This window comes from Camelus bactrianus, chromosome 13 (assembly GCF_048773025.1).
Source record: "Camelus bactrianus isolate YW-2024 breed Bactrian camel chromosome 13, ASM4877302v1, whole genome shotgun sequence".
Classification (NCBI taxonomy): Eukaryota; Metazoa; Chordata; class Mammalia; order Artiodactyla; family Camelidae; genus Camelus; species Camelus bactrianus.
The window spans coordinates 48,028,823-48,046,115 of NC_133551.1; the positions used below are offsets into that span (position 1 = coordinate 48,028,823).

The window sequence follows — 17,293 nt, forward strand, 5'->3', positions numbered from 1 at the left end:
TGGCTCTGCAGCCAGGTCTTCTCCGAAGGGGTCTTTGACGCCAATCTCTGCGCTGTGATGAATTGCTGAGCGCAGAGGGAAGAGGTGTAAATGGAATGAGGGCCTAACCTGACCCAAATAGATCCCGCATTTCTGAAGAAATGGCCCTGTACAGCCTCCAGTAAAAGTCATGGGCTACATTAAACCTAAGTAATGTATGTCATGACTTGGGTGGAGGAAGAAGTTGGCAACAGTTGCAAATGGACGGTCAGACAGGCCAGACAAAGGGGAAGATGGAGGGTATTACAACTGACTGAGCACCTGCTGTGAACTCATGCTGCGCTCAGTCCTCTAGACCACAGTCTCAGCTTGATGCTTGGGACCCCCGTGAGCTGGGTATCTTCTCTGCTTTACAGAGGAGGAAACAGAGCATCAGAGAGGGCCACAACCAGAACATGGACTAGCTGGGCTGTTGCTGAACCGACCCAGGTCAGACTCTGCAGCTTCTTTTCCTTACTCTATGCTGCGCTGATCCTGAGAGGAAACAAGAAAAGCAGAGCTTCATGTCAGCAGAGCTGCCACGAGAGCAGTTATCTTCCACTGCTTCCCACCCTGGCCCCAGGGTGGTGTCAAAAGGCCCATCCATGCTCACACATGAGCCACGGGAGTCAACAGAGGCCCAGAGGGGCTGACCAGAGTGCAAACAGCTCCCACATCATTTCCAGTTGGGAAAATAAATCATAACATAGGATCAATTAATCAAAGACAAACTAAAATAGGAAAAGCGGTTTTATAAAATAAACACAGAAAAAGTCACTGACCTGGACTAATTTAACTGACCCAGTAAAAGAAGTTAGACATTCACAAACTGAAGTCCAATCTCAAACGGGTGTACACTGCTGTGGGGGTGGAGAGAGGCCTCGCAAGGGGCTCCTGATAAGATGGAGTCCCCTGTGACTATGAGCCCTTCACCCAAGCACAGCACAGCTGTGACGGTACTGGGAGCCAATGGAGCGTGGAACCTCCATTGGTGGGTAGAAGTCCCATCCCAAAGCAGGCAAAGAAGTCATGCACAATTTCCCCTCTGTCCTGGGAAAAAAGCAGACATCTAGAGCTAAGCACGCAGTGAACTCAGTTCTATTCGTGATGCCAAGTGTGTCCAGACCATCCAGGGCATCCTGTGCTAAGCTGCAGGAGGATTATGAAGGACAATTTGTCAAAAGAGCAGATGGGACAGAAAATGGGAAAAATGATTCACTCTGCAGACTGTACCTGAAACTTCATGGAGCTTACCACCTAATGGGGTAGATATGTACAAATAATCACCAAGCAAAGACAGAGTCCCTCTCTCCAAACAAAAACTTTTTTTTCCCAGTTGCAGGAATAATACAAACTTACTGTAAAAACTCAGATGTAAAAAACTTATAAACAATGAGGTAAGAACCATTCAAAACCCTCATTACCTAAAGTTAATTGCTGCAAATATTTTGGTGAACATCTTCCCAGAAATCTCTACAATTATATGTGTGAATGTGTGTATATAATTTAACTTACATGTGACCTCAATATATATGCTGTTTGTTTCTGTTTATTCACTCAACAATACCCTCGACATCTTCTGTGTCAATAAAAATAAAGTTTCATCATCATTTTTAATGGCTGTACAGTATTCCACTGTATGGATATGCCATTGTTTATGTAATCTTTAAGCATTCGTTAAGTGATAGACATTATTATTTCTATTTTTCTACTCTTCATTCAACAAATATTTACTGAGAACCTATTATGAGCCAGGTAATGTTTTAAGTACCAGGGACACAGTGGTGAACAAGATAAGCAAGGTCCCTGGCCAGATGAAACCTACACTGTAGTTCGGGAGACCAACAGTCTGCAGGAAAATAAGTAGATACTCTGCAGGAAGGATAAGTGCTGACAAGAAATAGACCTATCTTCTTAGAGAAGACCTGGGTGTCAAGAGAGTAGACTACTGTATACTTTACATAAAGTGGTCTGGGAAGGTGTTCTTGCAGAGGTGACATTTGAATAAAGACCTGAGACAGTCATGCAAGGCAGGAGGTAAGAGCAGTCGAGGTAGAGGAAAAGTGAGTACAAAGGTCCTGGGGCAGGAAGGGACTTGGCATATTCATGGAATGGCAGGCATGCCGGTGACGGGCAAATGGACTAAAGTGAAAGTGTTGAGATAATTAAACAGAAACTGGAGTAGGAGCCAGCAAGTCGGGTCCTATAGGTCATGGAATTTGGATTTTAAATGCACCATAAAGTCACTGAAGAGATTTCAGTGGGATAAAGATATGATCTGATTTACATTTTTAAAAGGTCACTTTGGGTACAACGTGGAGAATGGACCCCTGGGAGGCGAGAGACCAGTTAGATGTTTACTTGTCTTGAGGGGAGGAGATGGTACCTTGGACAGTGGTGTTAGGAAGAGTTGGCTGGAGGGGAGGGTATAGCTCAGTGGTAGAGTGCGGTGCTTAGCATGCACGAGGTCCTGGGTTCAATCCCTGGTACCTCCATTTAAATAAATGAACCAAATAAAATTGCCCCCCAAAATAACAAAAAAAAACACAAAGAATTTTTTTTTTTAAAAGAAAGAGTTGGCTGGACAAGAACACACTGTGAAGACAGAAAAGGTGGGACAGAGTGAGGAAAAAGTACAATTATGGTCATTCCTAGGTTTGTGGCTTGAATGGTTTGGTAGATGGGGGGAAAATGGGTGAAGAACAAGTTTCAGTATACAGATCCCACACATTTCATTAGATTTATAGATGAGGGGGTATTTTGTTGGGGGGCTACTGTAATTTTTAGAAAAATTTTTGATTTTCAATTATTCATTGCTAGTACCTAGAAATATAATTGATTTTTTGTGTTTTGATCTTGTATCCTGTCAGTTATTAGTTCTAGGACTGCTTTTTAGATTCCTTGGCACTTTCTACGTAGGCAATCATGTCACTTATGGGGAGGGTTAGTTTTATTTCTTCCTTTCCTGTATTCTTTTTATTTCTTTTTCTTCTTACCACACTGGCTAGGACTTTCAAGGGTGGTTCCTGATCTCAGGGGAAGAGCAGTCTCTTACCATTAAGTATGATGTTTGCTGTAGGTTTTTTGTAGATGCCCTATATCAGTTTGAAAAAGTTCCTTTTGAAGTTTGCTGAGAGTTTTTATCATGAGTAGATGTTCAATTTTGTCAGAGGCTTTTTCATCATCAATTGACATGATCATGTAGTTTTTCTTCTTTAGACAATTAATATGGTAGGTTACATTGACTGATTTTTGAATGTTGAATCAGCCTTGCATTTCCAGGATAAACCCCACTTGGGCACCAAATTTGGGAAGTTTAAGCCATTACGTCTTCAGTATTTCTTCTGTACCGCACCCTTTCTCTTCTTCTGGGAATCTAACAACACAGATGGTAAACCTTCTGGTATTGTCCCTCAAGTCACTGAGGCTCCATTCAACTTTTAAAATCTTTTTTCTTCTGCTGTTCAGATTGGATAGTTTCTACTGCTTTATTTTCAAGTGCACGGATTCTTTCCTCTGTCTTCTCCATTTTGTGATTGAGTCTGTTCAGTTGAGTTTTCAAATGTTCAGTTACTGTATTTTTTTTCTTATATCTCCATTTGGTTCTCCTCTGTATCTTTTCTTTCTTTAGCTAACGTGTTCTATCTTTCCATTCATTTCAGTGGTGTTTGTCCTTACTTTCGGGAGTGTTTTTACAGAAGCTGCTTTAAAGTCTGCCAGATTATCCCAACATTTGTTTCATCTCAGCGTGGGCATCTGTTGACCGTCTCTTCCCATGCAAGTTGAGATTTTCCTGGTTCTTCATATGATAATTAATTTTGGATTGTATCCTAGATATTTTGAATATTACATGATGAAACTAGGTCTTATTTAAATCCAGTAGAGAATATTGATATTTTTGTTTCACCAGACAATCAACCAGGTTGGATTTAGGTGGCAAGATCTGACCAGCCCTCTGTGAGTTGTAGTTTCAATGCCAGTTTCATCAAAGCCTGTTCAGCTGTGTCCCTGTGTGCACCACCAGCGTCCATTCTGGGACCCAGGTGGTGGTCTATCCCTTGGTTCAGTTCTCAGAGTATTTTGGTGTGTTGGTGAGTCCGATGCACACATGCTCAGCTCAGGGTGAGCCCAGAAGTTCACACACAGCTTTATGGAGTCGCTTTCCTGAGCTCCTTCCTCTCTGTTATCTCCGTACACTTCCCAGGTCACTAAGACTCCCCTTCTTGGTTCTCTGGCCCCAAATCTGGAGTTTTAGTTACCACTTTCTGCCACACGTTTCCTGAGCTGTACCCAAATCTGAGACCAAACAGCAAAAAGGCAGAGAGACAGAAAAGAAACTAGACTTCACCCTACTGTCTTGGGATTACAGGGAGAAAGGTTTGATCAAGGAGAAGGTTTCCCTTCCTCAGTTTCAGGTGCTTGAAGGCCCCACTGCTGCCACCAGCACTACCACCACCTCCACTGAGAGCACTGCCTGGGGACCAGGGATAAAGAAAACAGACAAAAACAACCCTTGGGATTTCTCCCTCCATCTGAGTCTTATACCCAGAGCCATAACTAGAGGTCCTCTGGAATTCTCTCCATTTGTGCCCTGGTGTCCACTCTGTTTGTGCCTAGGTTTCAGGCTGCCTTGAGTCCAGGTCATGGGATACCAGGGGAAAAATGAGAAATTCACTGCCAGTGTGATGGTACGTTTAATTCTAGTTTTCCCCCAATCTGTCTACTACTATTTATATTTCAGAGTCCTCAAATAGCTGCTAAATGCATTCTGTCCAAGCCTTTGGCTGCATTCAGTGACAGAAATAGGTCCTTATATATGTATCTTGTACATGTATCCCATTTGTGCAGGGAATATACTTAGAGGAGGAAATGCCAGGTCGTGGGTAGGTGTACCTTCAAATTTAGCAAGACACCATCAAAGTTTTTTCCAAAGTGGTTGTAACCAACTTACCCACTGACCAGTGGAGCCTCAGAGCTTCCACTGCACCACATCCTCAACAGCCCTGGGATGACCAGCTCTTCAAGTTTCCTTGTTTTGATAGATGGGCAGTGATATAGCACTGAAACGCTACTTTGCATTTTCCTAGGTACTAACACAATCCAACACCTTTCCACAGAGTTATCGGTCATTTAGAGCCCTCTTTTGCGAAGCACCTGCCCGGGTCTTTTGCTTGTCTCTATGTTAGGTTGTTTCTTTACTCCTGCTGATTTTTGTAGTTCCTTATTCTGGAAACAAGCCCTTTGCTGGTTATTTGTGTTGCAGGTATCTTTTTTTCACCCTGGAGTGCCTTTTCAGTCTCCTAATGGTATCTCTGATTAATAGAAGTTCTTAACTTTTATAAAATTGTTCCATTTTTTTCCCATATGAATTGACACAATGTTGCATCTATTTAAAAATGCTTTTATCTGTCTACTCTATCTTAAGGCGACTCCCTCATCTCAGCATTTCATTAGGGACACCTGAAGCATGGTAAGGCAGAGAGTACTGGCTCTATGAGTGGCCATATTAAACAAGTGGTAGCTGTGATCATATTCTCTGAACATCTTCCCCCTTGTCCTCATTGTCACAACGGCCTGAACTCACAGCTGCTCTGTGAAACATCAGTCTACTGCAGGCAAGGGGAGCAAAATGGGTCCACTGCCCTTAGCTGGCCAGCAACGTCTCCCTGTTATTCACAGGCAGCACTAGTGGTACAAGGACCACCAACTTCAACTAAAAATGGAGACCTGATGCATAGAGATGCTCTTCTCATGAGGTAAAGTCATTCTAAGGCTCCCTTGGGGATGCGGTGGCAGCGAACTGAAGAATCAAAGTATCTTCTCTTTTTGTTCACTGCCAACAGCATAGTAGTGTGGGGCAGGCAGACTGCCTTAGACAGGGGAGAGTCAAGCTGCATTAAGCCTGGGTGAACTGTGTCAAAGCAAGGGTGTGCCAATTTGTCTGTCCTGCACCACAGACACAGGGAAAAGCAGGGGTATGTTGGCCTGCATGTGCTTGGGCACAAGTACACAGTGCAGTGCATCTCCTGGAGGAGGTGTGTATTCGAGTATGTGGGGGCATGCGTGTGAACATGCAACAGGGTGGATGGATGTCCTCAGGAAGCGGCGATACTCTCACCAGCCGGCATGTTACTGGACAGCCCCGATGGTCATCTACTCCAGCGTGCCCAGAGCCCGGGGTCTCTCAGCGCCCTCCGCCTCACTCTCTGAGCCAGGATATGTGCACAGAAAACAGACACCTCTCCCATGAACCTGGACCACTTTGAATGAGGAAGGAGCATCTACTGCAAACTCCTCAGTGCACACTTTTAAAGCAATTGGCAAAGTTTTCCAGATGGTGCGTCCTCCTGCTGCTTCCCAGACCACAGGTCTCTAGAAAAGCTTCTTGAGATTTTCCCACAATACTGAGATACTCCAGTGCCCTCCCCAGACACCCCCTCCCCCACCTCATTAGGCTCCACTTCAAATGCGGCCAGTGCTGGGGGCTGAAAGGATGGTAGAGAGGGATTGGTACCTGAGCCTAGTGTTTGTCCAGCGGAGTCAAAGGAAAGAACCATTGAATCTGCAATACAAGAGGACAAGTTCATTTCTTTCCCCTTCTTATAGTAAAACAACAGACAAAAGAACTCCCACTGGGGCTGCCCAAACCCTCCCCCAAGGAAAGGCAAACTGGAATGGGACTCAGCTGCATAGACAGTCTCCACAGGTCCATGCCCACCCGTCCACTGGGCCAAGAGGCCCTGCCGTGCCCAGCCCCCAGCCTCGTGCCACTGGGAGGAACATCTCAGGGCAGAGACAGGCCCCAAAATCTTCAGAGGCATTTCCTGCCAAATTATGGGACACATTTACTTCTTTTTCCTTCTCACAGTGAACACAAAATGAAAACAAAGCAAAAAGGAAACTTCCCTCCTGCATCTGGTTAAAGGCACTAGTATTTCCCTTGGGCTCCTCCCTTTCTTTTCCTGCTCATACACCCAGTTTATTATTTCTTCCCCCAAAAGGCATAAAGTGACCTATAGGAATTTACAGTATGCACTGGAATTTTAAAAGTGAAGAAATCAAAGAAAGGAAAAATACAGTCAGGGGACTGTTAGTGCACAAAATGCATGCCATGAGGACCTACACAAACACTACAGATAGAATCAGAGGCCGGGGCTCCCAAACAGCTAAAGAAAAGGGGAAAATGAATACGATTTACTGCCCACCATTCATTCATTCATTCACTCAACCATTCAGTATATCTTTATTGGGCATCTACTAAGTGCAAGACACTACACTATGACTATGAGATCCAGGAGCAAACAAAAAACAGCATGGTCTCTGTCCTCATGGATCTGTCATCAGTCTAAGAGAGAAAAAAGTTACCAAACAACAAGTTATTTCAACAAAAAACGGATTAAGTAAAGAAGAAGAGAAAAGAGTGCTGAGAAAGTTTCTATTAGGAGCTAGACCTAGTTTGGAAGAGGAGTAGGTGTTGGTTAGGGACATCTTCCCTAAAGAAGTGACACTTGAACAAATAATGAAGAATAAGTAAAGATTAAACCTGACAAGAAGGGAATGGGGCATTCCAGGCAGAGAGGATGCTATGCGTGGAGACCCGAAGTTAGATGGGACAGGGCGTCTCAGAGCGGCCAGAAGAGCAAAGTATAAATGCATATACTATACAGTGATCAGAAAGAAATTTCTCTTAATGGGTCTTAGTAAGGGAGGATGTTGCATGATGTTGAAGACTGTAACTTCTACAACATTGCTGTAACAAGTAATTGTGAATCCTGTACGGCAGTTTCTTACAACATGAGCCAATACCAATGATGGCATAAAGCCAATGCACAGCTCAATAAAAGCCATTATAAATGACACCAAGATAATTTAAGGCCCAAGATAACCCCAGAGACCCCAGACTAAAAAGGGATCACATTAAAAAGGCTCAGTCTCTACAAAGCAATGCTGGCTGGCTGCATACGGGACCAGTGTCTACACCCCGTGCAGTGTCCCACCCCAACATGATCCTTCAGATCTCAGAAGAATGTCATTTTGTCTTATCGCACATGGAAATCTGACACAGTCATTATCATAACTATAAGTAACTTCTGTCCCCACTGCTAGACTCTAAGCTTCATAAAGGCAGACACTCTACCTGCCTTATTCACAGCTCTGTTACCAGCGTAACACCTGGCAGGCAATACCTATTTGCTGGATGACAGTGCCTAGAGAAATGGATGGACCTCAGCTTCTTCAGGCAACCGTTCATAAACATTTTTTCTCATAACCAGCTGTTTACTAAGAACTGGGTAAACTGGAGAGAGCTGGAGGATGTGGTTTTGATAAAGATCCACAGGCAGATGCTGTACTGCCAATTAAGGGCAGATCCATTTGCTTTGAAACCTACCAAATAAAAGCTAGGGTTGATTTTTTTTTTCTTTCAGAAAAATGTAGAAGCATAATTAGGACACTTGGCTAATCAGATAGTTGACCATCTTACCTTGTAGGAGATCCAATCCACATCTAACTCTTACAAATTTTACTTCTTTATCAACGTTTCTCACATCTGTCTCCTCTCAATGCTGCTGTTCAGAAGAGAAGTCCTATTTCTCTCTCTTTTAAAAGAGCTTTATTGATGTGTAATTCGCATACTATAAAATTCACTAATTTAAAAAATATAATTCAATGATTTTCAGAAAATTTACAGAGTTGTGTAACCATCAGCATAAGTAGTTTTTGAACATTTCTGTCACCCTAAAAAGATCCCTCGTGCCCACTTACAGTCACGCCCTGTTCCCACCTCTAGTCCCAGGCCACCACTAATTTACTTTCTGTCGCTGTAGAGTTGCTTTTTCTGGAAGTCTGCTTATCCTTTCTCACTGGCACTGTTCTCATAGTCCTCTAGCCAAACCCCTGTTTCCAGCTTAGCCCACGTTCATCATCCTTTATACGGCTGCACAATTTTTCTAAAAAGTACACCAGAGTGTGTTTTTGTTCTTGATTAAATACTTCTCTGGCTTCCCATAGCCTGTAAGATAAAGTACAAACCCTGACATTCAAGGTCTTTACCATTTTGGCTCATTTACCACCTCAAATATATCTCATGTTCCAGATATGTCAGACTACTTCTATTTCTATTTCTCCAAAGAGAGATGCACCTTCGTGTCTTTAGACATCAGAGGTACTGTTTTCTCTGTCTGTTTGCATTAAGAAACTCCCACTTTTCTATGAAGACCCAACGCAATCATCTCCTTTTCTTGAAGCCTTCTCTGATCAGTTCTGCCCCTCCTCTTCCTTAGGCCATCACTGTACCACCATCAATGGCATTTATTATACTGCATTATAATCCGTGCCTACTTCTCTTTTTCTCTTACTAAACTGCAAGTTCCCTGAGGATAAGGACCATCTATCCACTTTGAAGCTTTGTTGCCTAGACCAGTGTCTGACACACAGAAAATGATCAACATGTTCATTAAACAAAGGAATAAACTAGTAAATATCTGCTTTCCTTCAAAGGTGATGTTATCTAAGTGATATTTCTCAGACTGGGGATGGGATAAATCCATTCTGCATACAGATTCTCATTCAATTCAAGTCAACCTTGAAATACCCTTGTACCTTCAGAGGTTCAAGCCCGGCCCCACCCCTGGAAGATAAAAGCTCTCCCACAAAGCAGTACGGAGGGGCCAGAGGTGGGTGGGTAGTAAGAAAAGGGCCCTAGGCACTTTCCAGATGAGAGAGCGCATTCACCTGGAGAAAATTAGGAAAGTCTTTCTGAGGACTTGACTGCCCAGACAGGCAACAATAAAAACAGCATCTCAAATTTTTATTGCAGTTGACAAGTATTTTCCCAACTCCAATTTACCTTCTTTGTACTCACAAGCAGTCCTGAAATAATCTCTATTAAACTCGTCAGTCTAAATGTAAAGAAAAAAGGCTGAAAGTTAACTAAAAGACTAAAACTTCAGTAAGAGTAAAAGAAAGAAAAAAAATTAAGTGTTAACAATGGTCGTCTCCGGGTGAAAGAATTATAGGTGATGTTTATTCTTTGTATTTTTGCAAAATTTCTACAGTGAACATGTATTACTTGTATTATCAGGGGGAAAAAAAAGTTAAAAAAGAACTCTCTAAACCAGCTCTAGGATTTCTGACCTCTAGCTCACTGGTACCAATGCAAAAGGATGGAAGGTTCTTGATCTCCTTTGTTATTCACTGTACATGTGGAAAAGCTATTCAGCTTAGTTACTTAGTTACTGAGGTCACCCTTATATTTCATGACACTTTAAACATACCTCAGCTACATCAATTCCTAAATAGACTGGCTTCTGTAAAATTCTTTTCTTCTTCCTTCCTTCCCACAAATATGATCAAGTGCTTTTTATGTGCCAGACATGAGAGACAGAGAGCTGCATAGGACATAGTCTTTGCCTTTCAGCCCAGAAAGACAGACACGTTAAGAGGCACTTAAAATAAATATAAAGTGTGATAAGGGTGTGCAAGGGGTGAGCACCAAACAAATGAGTCTCACTGGAAGGGAAAAGTCAGAGTTTTTGCAAATATTATTTTAAGTGATAGTGGGATGCTCCCGAGAACATGAGTCCCTAAACTGCAGAAGATGCACGTGAGAGGGCAGAAGCTTCAGGAGGATGGTAGTGACACACACCATGTTTTGCATAAGTTTTGACAGATGTTGCTTTGAGCATTTAAGGCAGAGATTTGAGAATCAGTTTGGCCATTCATTTTTTTGTGTTTATTCTAAAGGATGTAAGATCATTTTAGTTATAAACCACTTTGACAGCTAAAGAGAAAATTCAGTATTCAACAAATTGGGAAGTTTGTTTTGCAAGAAACAGAGCAAGAATATCAAGGCTTCTCCCTCTCAGGCTCACAAATGTGTCATTTTTATTTCAAGCAGCCCAGGCTCTGGCTGTTCCTGGCTCCCAGGCCAGAGGCAGCCATGTGGTGTGCTACACAAGTGACCAAACAGAATTCCAGACCAAAGTACAACAGAGCATTGCTGCACATGACTCTGTTCAGTGAGGAAACCTGGAATTTACTGGAAATCTTTTATTATGGTCAGATGTTTCCTGTGTCTGGTTTCTGAAGCGGATAAAAAGAATATAAAAGGAGGATGAAGAATGGGGCTCAGTCTTTCCAGGCATTGGAGAGGCTTCCAAAACTCAAATTACGCAGTGAAGCAGCTACACTTTTGGGTACTATCTGTCATGGTACACATTCAGTGCATGTGTTCTGCTGGACGCCATGTGTAAGCCCTAGTGAGGTAAGAATGAATGAAAACAAAACATAAAGAACAAAAAAACCTCTTCCCTCCAGTAGCTTGCAACCTAACAGGTAAAATAAAAACACACATAAAGCCAAGCATTCTATAGGTAACAATACAGCACTGTATACCTGAAATCTGCCAAAGTGAGTAGATCTTAAATGTTCTCAGCGCATGCATACACACAAGAAGGTAACTCTGTGAGGTGATGGATTTGCTGGCTAACCTTATTGTGGCAATCATTTCACAATATATGTTTTTCAAATGACCACGTCCTACACCTTAAACTTACACAATGTTATTTGTAAATTGTGTCTCAATAAAGCTGGGGGAGGCTAAGTATAATGTATAGATATGGATACAAGGGTAATGAGGGAGATATTTCACTGTTCATTAATTTAACATATTTATTAAGTGACTACCATGCACCAGACTCAGGTATACAATGGTAAAGAACAAGAATGTTCCTGTTCTCAAGGAATTTATATTTTAGTCAGAGAGTTTGAAAAAAATAAGTAAGCAATGAACAGAATAATTTCTGACGTTGATAAGTGGGATGAAGAATATTCAACAACATAATGGTGACCAAGGGTGGAAGTACAGGCAATACTAGACATAGGGTGTTTGGGGAAGGCTTCTCTGAGGAGGTGACATATGGCTGAGACCTGGAGACAGGAGCCCGCCAAGACAAGACCAAGGGAAGAAGAGCTCCAGGTAGAAGGAAGGCAAGTACAGCAATCTTGGTATATTTAAGACACAGAGAGAAGGCCAGTGTTGCTGGAATACAGAGCGTGGAGAACACAAGGAGGGTGGGAAATGAGGTCAGAGAGGAGGGCAGGAGCCAGATCTGTAGGAGGCCTCATGGCGGAGGCCACAGGAAGACGTCTGTGGCTGTATTTCAATAGCAGGTAGAAGCCCCTGCTTAAAGCCAAAGGAGTAATGTGATCTGATTTATATTCTTAAATATAAACTTTCATTGCTATGTGGGAAGTAAACTGACTGTTCTGGTAACAGGGTAACAGGTAGGTTAGGGGAGAGAGACTGGTAGAGGAGAATGCAACATTCCAGATGAGAGGTGACAGTGGCCTGAACCAACGCAGTGGCAACAGAAACCAAGAAAAAAGGATGGATTTCCATTATAGAAAGAAAGAAAAAAAAAAGGTAGAAAAAATAGGGGAAAAAAAGAAAACAAAAGAAATAAGGTTGGATGCTAATAATGTTTAAAAAGGAACATTTATAGGACTAGTGACTGTTGGGACATGAGTGAGAGATACGAAAGAAAGAGGACTATATTTACATTCTGGGCTTAGGTGAATGGAAACTGACTGTTGCTTGACTGGGAGGGGCCTTCACCTAAGCCACAGGACCCTGCCTCTCCTCTGGGCACTGACAACTGGACCACAGGTGAGTACCTGACCCAAGAGAAGGCAATTCATAGACTGATCAGCCATCTAAAAGGCAGAGAAGTTCCACCTTTTGGAGACTGGGATTGGGAAGTGCAGAGAGTTGGGGCGGTTGGCAGGAGATACAAGCATACAAGCAAAGAAGAGCAGAAACTGGGAGGCCACGGGCTGGACTTGATGCAGGGCCTTGGGGCCCGCGTTAGTGGCAGAGCATCAGAGTAAAGAGCCACGACCCTCAGTTGAGGGTAACAAGACACTTTAAAGAGCCACCTTAGATCCAGAATGTTCCTCCAGGGCCAGTCTCTGCGGCAGTCAGCTACACCATGGATCATCTTTCCATGAGACTTTAGGGCTTAGCACTTCCTCAGTTCCCTTAAGACTTGGCCTATAATTGAGATTCTCCTTTTCAAGTCTCTTGGTATCTTGGAGCTGTCTGTAGTCTGAGTGGGCTCACCTCCTCTACCCTCCAGCCCTCATGCTTTTAATACCCTGGAGCACTTTCTGCCTCCCTGATGACCTGCTCCGAGCACAACTCGCACCACAGGGTCTAAATCTCAGGACAGGTAGAAGGCGCTGCTTGGTCCTTGGGTCTAAGCTGTGTTCTCCAGTCTAGCTTCAAGAACGAGCTCTCACCTTTGGGGATTTATCAGTCCACCAGCAAAACTGATACTTTAGTGGCCATGTGGCTACCTGTGTTATGTTCTACTTTCTCCATTGCTTAGATCCTGGTTCTCCTCTAACCCCTAGTCTGAGGCCCTCAATTTCTTCCCTCTCAACTCCAATCTCAAACAAACAAGAGTAAATGACAATACATAGAGAAAAAAAAAAGCTGAGGACAGAAAATAAAACATAACTACTGATTTAGAAGGATGTGACATATGGAAGAGAAATCAGTGAAATAATCAGAGGTAGGAGTAGCAGCACAGAGGAAGCCAGAGGAAGTAAGAATTATTTATAAGGAGGATCCAAATGTGGCAAAGAGATGGAAGACGCTGATGGATGCAAAGATACTGAAGAATCACTCATTGGTAGGGCATCCGTAACTTCAGTGGGAACAATTTCTGTACAGTGATCAGACTGCAGGGCCTCAGCTGTAAATGAATTAAGTGGAGGCTGTTGATTTAGTAGACTTATTTCAGGAAGGTATTCCTTAGATTTATTTAATTAATTTAACTTACCAAACATATACAGAGGTCTTAGTAAGTTCAAGAGGCTGTATGGAAAGATTAGACATGGTCCCTGACATGAAAAGAGTTTCTGAACTATCAGGAGGATAATACGAAGATACAAATGTATTCCATGCCTCTAGAGAAGTTGCTACAGGAGTTCAGATGCAGGAGGGAGAATTTTTTTCTGGGAGAACCTGGGAAGACATGGAGGAGATAGTATTGGAGCTGGTATGCCGTAACCTTATGGGACAGGCTGTGCTGGGAGGCAGGGAACATCGAAGAAGGGGCACTGAAGCATGGAAAGTGAGAGGTGTGTGGTTACAGGAAGGTAAAATCATACCTAATTAATATATTAGGGCTCCTTTCAGGAGGTAAAATGCATGTTACTAAAAGGGAACTAGTCAATACAGCCTGTTTAGACTTTCAAAAAAGGCTTTGACACATCAAAGACTATTTTTAAAAACTGAGTCATCATGAAATTGAGAAAGAAATTGCTATGTCATCCAGGAGACAAAAGGCACTTGGCTGAGGATCAGAGGCAGGACACCCCCTGGGGTATAATCACCCATGGGGAGACCAGGAAGTCTGGGAGTAGCTTGAATTCTACTACCAACTGCCCTCTAGGAGGGTGGGGGCAGGTGGAGGAAGGGTGGCACTGCTTACAAACACCTGTTTGTGCAACAGAAGAAGCTGGAACGATACTAGGCATGTGTGGAAACTGAGAGTGAGATGGTAGGATGAAGTCTGGAACTTCAGGTGCCTGGGAAAGTTTTAGTCGTGGTGCCCTGGAAATAGGAAAGGGATGGGTTTGGTGCAGGAACCAGAATTTGCTGAACTTGATTTAGATTCCACACATGCCTCAGCTCTCTTCCAAGCCCCTCAAAATGACAGAAAAGGTTGTTTATTTCTTGTAAATCAGAAATACACAATAACAAGAAAATAGGAGAGGAGACATCAGCAACAAAAGTTTTGGAAAAGCAAATAAACCAGTGGAACTTACTCAGCAAAACTAGGAAAGGTGAATCCTATACTACTAGCAGTGGGGAAAGCTGAAATATGACCTCAAATACACCACCACACTCCCCAAAGCCTCAACCACTGGCCCCACCAGTACCACTAGAAGTAGGAGAGAAGACAATACTAAAAACAAGACAGCACACTCTGCAGTATGGGCTGACAACCAACAACAAGGCATTAGAGGAAAGCATCTAAAATAAAGACAGAGACCAAAACAAGTGAAAAATGATCACAATGCAGAAAAATAGAAAATACACATGAAGGTGAAAACTCAGGAATAAAATCATTAAAATCCTCAGAGGGAAGATATTTTGTTTACAAAACAGATAATCATTTTTAAAGGTACATTTAGTAAATAAAAACAAAAGAATAACTTGAAAACTAAAAACATGATAGCAGAAATAAAAAGGATTAAAAAATAAGTTGAGAAAATCTTTCAGAATACAGCAAAAAAGATAAAGATAGAAAACAGAAGACAAAAGGTTTCCTTAAACAATTAGAGGACCAGTCTAGGAAACATGACAACTGAATTATGGGAGTTCTATGAAAAGAAAACAAAATTTAAATGGAAGGGAGAAAATAGTCAAAGAAATAATTCAATAAAATTTCCCCATAACTAAAGAATTTGAGTTTTTTGAGCCCAAAAGGGCCCTCTGAGTGTACAGCACAAGATGAAAATAGCCCTCCAGCAAGGTACATCATCATGAAATTTCAGAATACTCAAATTTTCAGAGAGAATGACAAACAAGTTTTAAAAATCAGAGCAGCATAAGACCCCTCAAGAAAAACACTGAAAGCCTAAAATACATTGAGGCAATATCTTTAAAATTCTGAGGGAAAATAATTTCCAACCAAGAATTGTATACCCAGCCAAACTATCAATTAAGTACAAGATTAGAATTAAGACACTCTTACACAGGCAAGGTCTCAGAAATTTACCTCTCATGCATCCTTTATCAGGAAATTATTAGAAGCTGTGCTAATCCCAGAATTCCAATTTATCTCTCCCTCCCCTTCTCCTTGGGTACCATAAGTTTGTTTTCTATGTCTGTGAGTCTATTTCTGTTTTGTAAATAAGTTCATTTGTATCTTTTTTTTTTTTTGGATTCCACATATAAGCGATATCATATGGTATTTGTCTTTTTCTGTTTGACTTACTTCACTTAGTATGATAATCTCTAGGTCCATCTATGTTGCCGCAAATGGCATTATTTCATTCCTTTTTATGGCTGAGTAATATTCGTGTGTGTGTGTGTGTGTGTGTGTGTGTGTGTGTATAGCTTCTTTATCCATTCATCTATTGATGGGCATTTAGGCTGCTTCCATGTCTTGGCTATTGTAAATAGTGCTGCTATGAATGTTGGGCTACTGGGCTATATGTATCTTTTTGAATTAGAGTTTTCTCTGGGTATACAGGAATTGCTAGATCATATAGTAACTCTATTTTTAGCTTTTTAGTTTTCTAAGGAACCTCCATACTGTTCTCCATAGTGGCTGCACCAATTTACATTCCTACCAACAGTGTGGAGGGTTTCTTTTCTCCACATCCTCTCCAGCATTTATTATTTGTAGACTTTTTGATGATGGCCATTCTGACTGGTGTGTGGTGTCACTTCATTATAGTTTTGATTTGCATTTCTCTAACAATCAGTGATACTGAGCATCTTTTCATGTGCCTGTTGGCCATCTGTATGTCTTCTTTGGAGAAATGGCTATTTAGATCTTCTGCTCATTTTTTGATTGGGTTTTTAAAAAAATATTTAGCTGTATAAGCTGTTTGTATATTTTGGAAATTAATCCCTTGCTGGTCATATCATTTGCAAATATTTTCTCCCATTCTGTATATTGTCTTACTGTTTTGCTTCTGGTTTTCTTTGCTGTGCAAAAGCTTTTAAGTTTAATTAAAAATAAGTTTAATTAGGTCCCACTTATTTATTTTTGTTTTATTTTAATGGCTATATTTTCAAATGTTCTTATCTGTTAGAGATGCATACAGAAATATTTATGAGTAAAACGACATGATGCTTGGGATTGCCTTTCAAATCTAAATAATTTTAAAAATCCAAATATTGAAAAAAGGTATGACTCTCCATGAGAACAGGGCCTGCAATATTCACATATGCCAGAGTCCTTTGGACAGGATGAGTCAATCTGCCATATGACATTCTTTCCTTCACCTGGAAAAAAAGAGGTAATTGATAGGCTGTCATCAAGAGTACGGTACCATTCCACTACCAAGAGATAACTTAGTTAAGACAAACGGAAGGAATAAGATGAAAGGTTGCTCAGTTAAGTTTTTACATTTTGTCATGAAAAGAAAAATTGTATATCCATTACTTTGCATTATTTCTATTTGCAAAGAAAGGATATGTATCTCTTAGTACCACAACTGAGAAATGAAAAGTTGTAATTGGTTGATATCA

The 17,293-nt window shown here is 41.6% G+C and overlaps 1 protein-coding gene across 6 annotated transcripts in view; it reads right to left on the bottom strand.

Annotated features, from left to right (window-relative positions):
* The window catches only part of ST3GAL3 (ST3 beta-galactoside alpha-2,3-sialyltransferase 3), a 187,225-nt gene that overhangs the window by 102,150 nt on the left and 67,782 nt on the right, over positions 1–17,293 (bottom strand). For 4 of the 6 annotated variants that reach the window (XM_074376639.1, XM_074376637.1, XM_074376641.1 and 1 more), the window contains exon 3: positions 6,533–6,580. The exons of the other annotated variants lie outside the window; for them this stretch is intronic. In XM_074376639.1, coding sequence (XP_074232740.1) covers positions 6,533–6,580 — 48 coding nt within the window. The remainder of the gene's footprint in view (positions 1–6,532; positions 6,581–17,293) is intronic. 6 annotated transcript variants of the gene reach the window in all.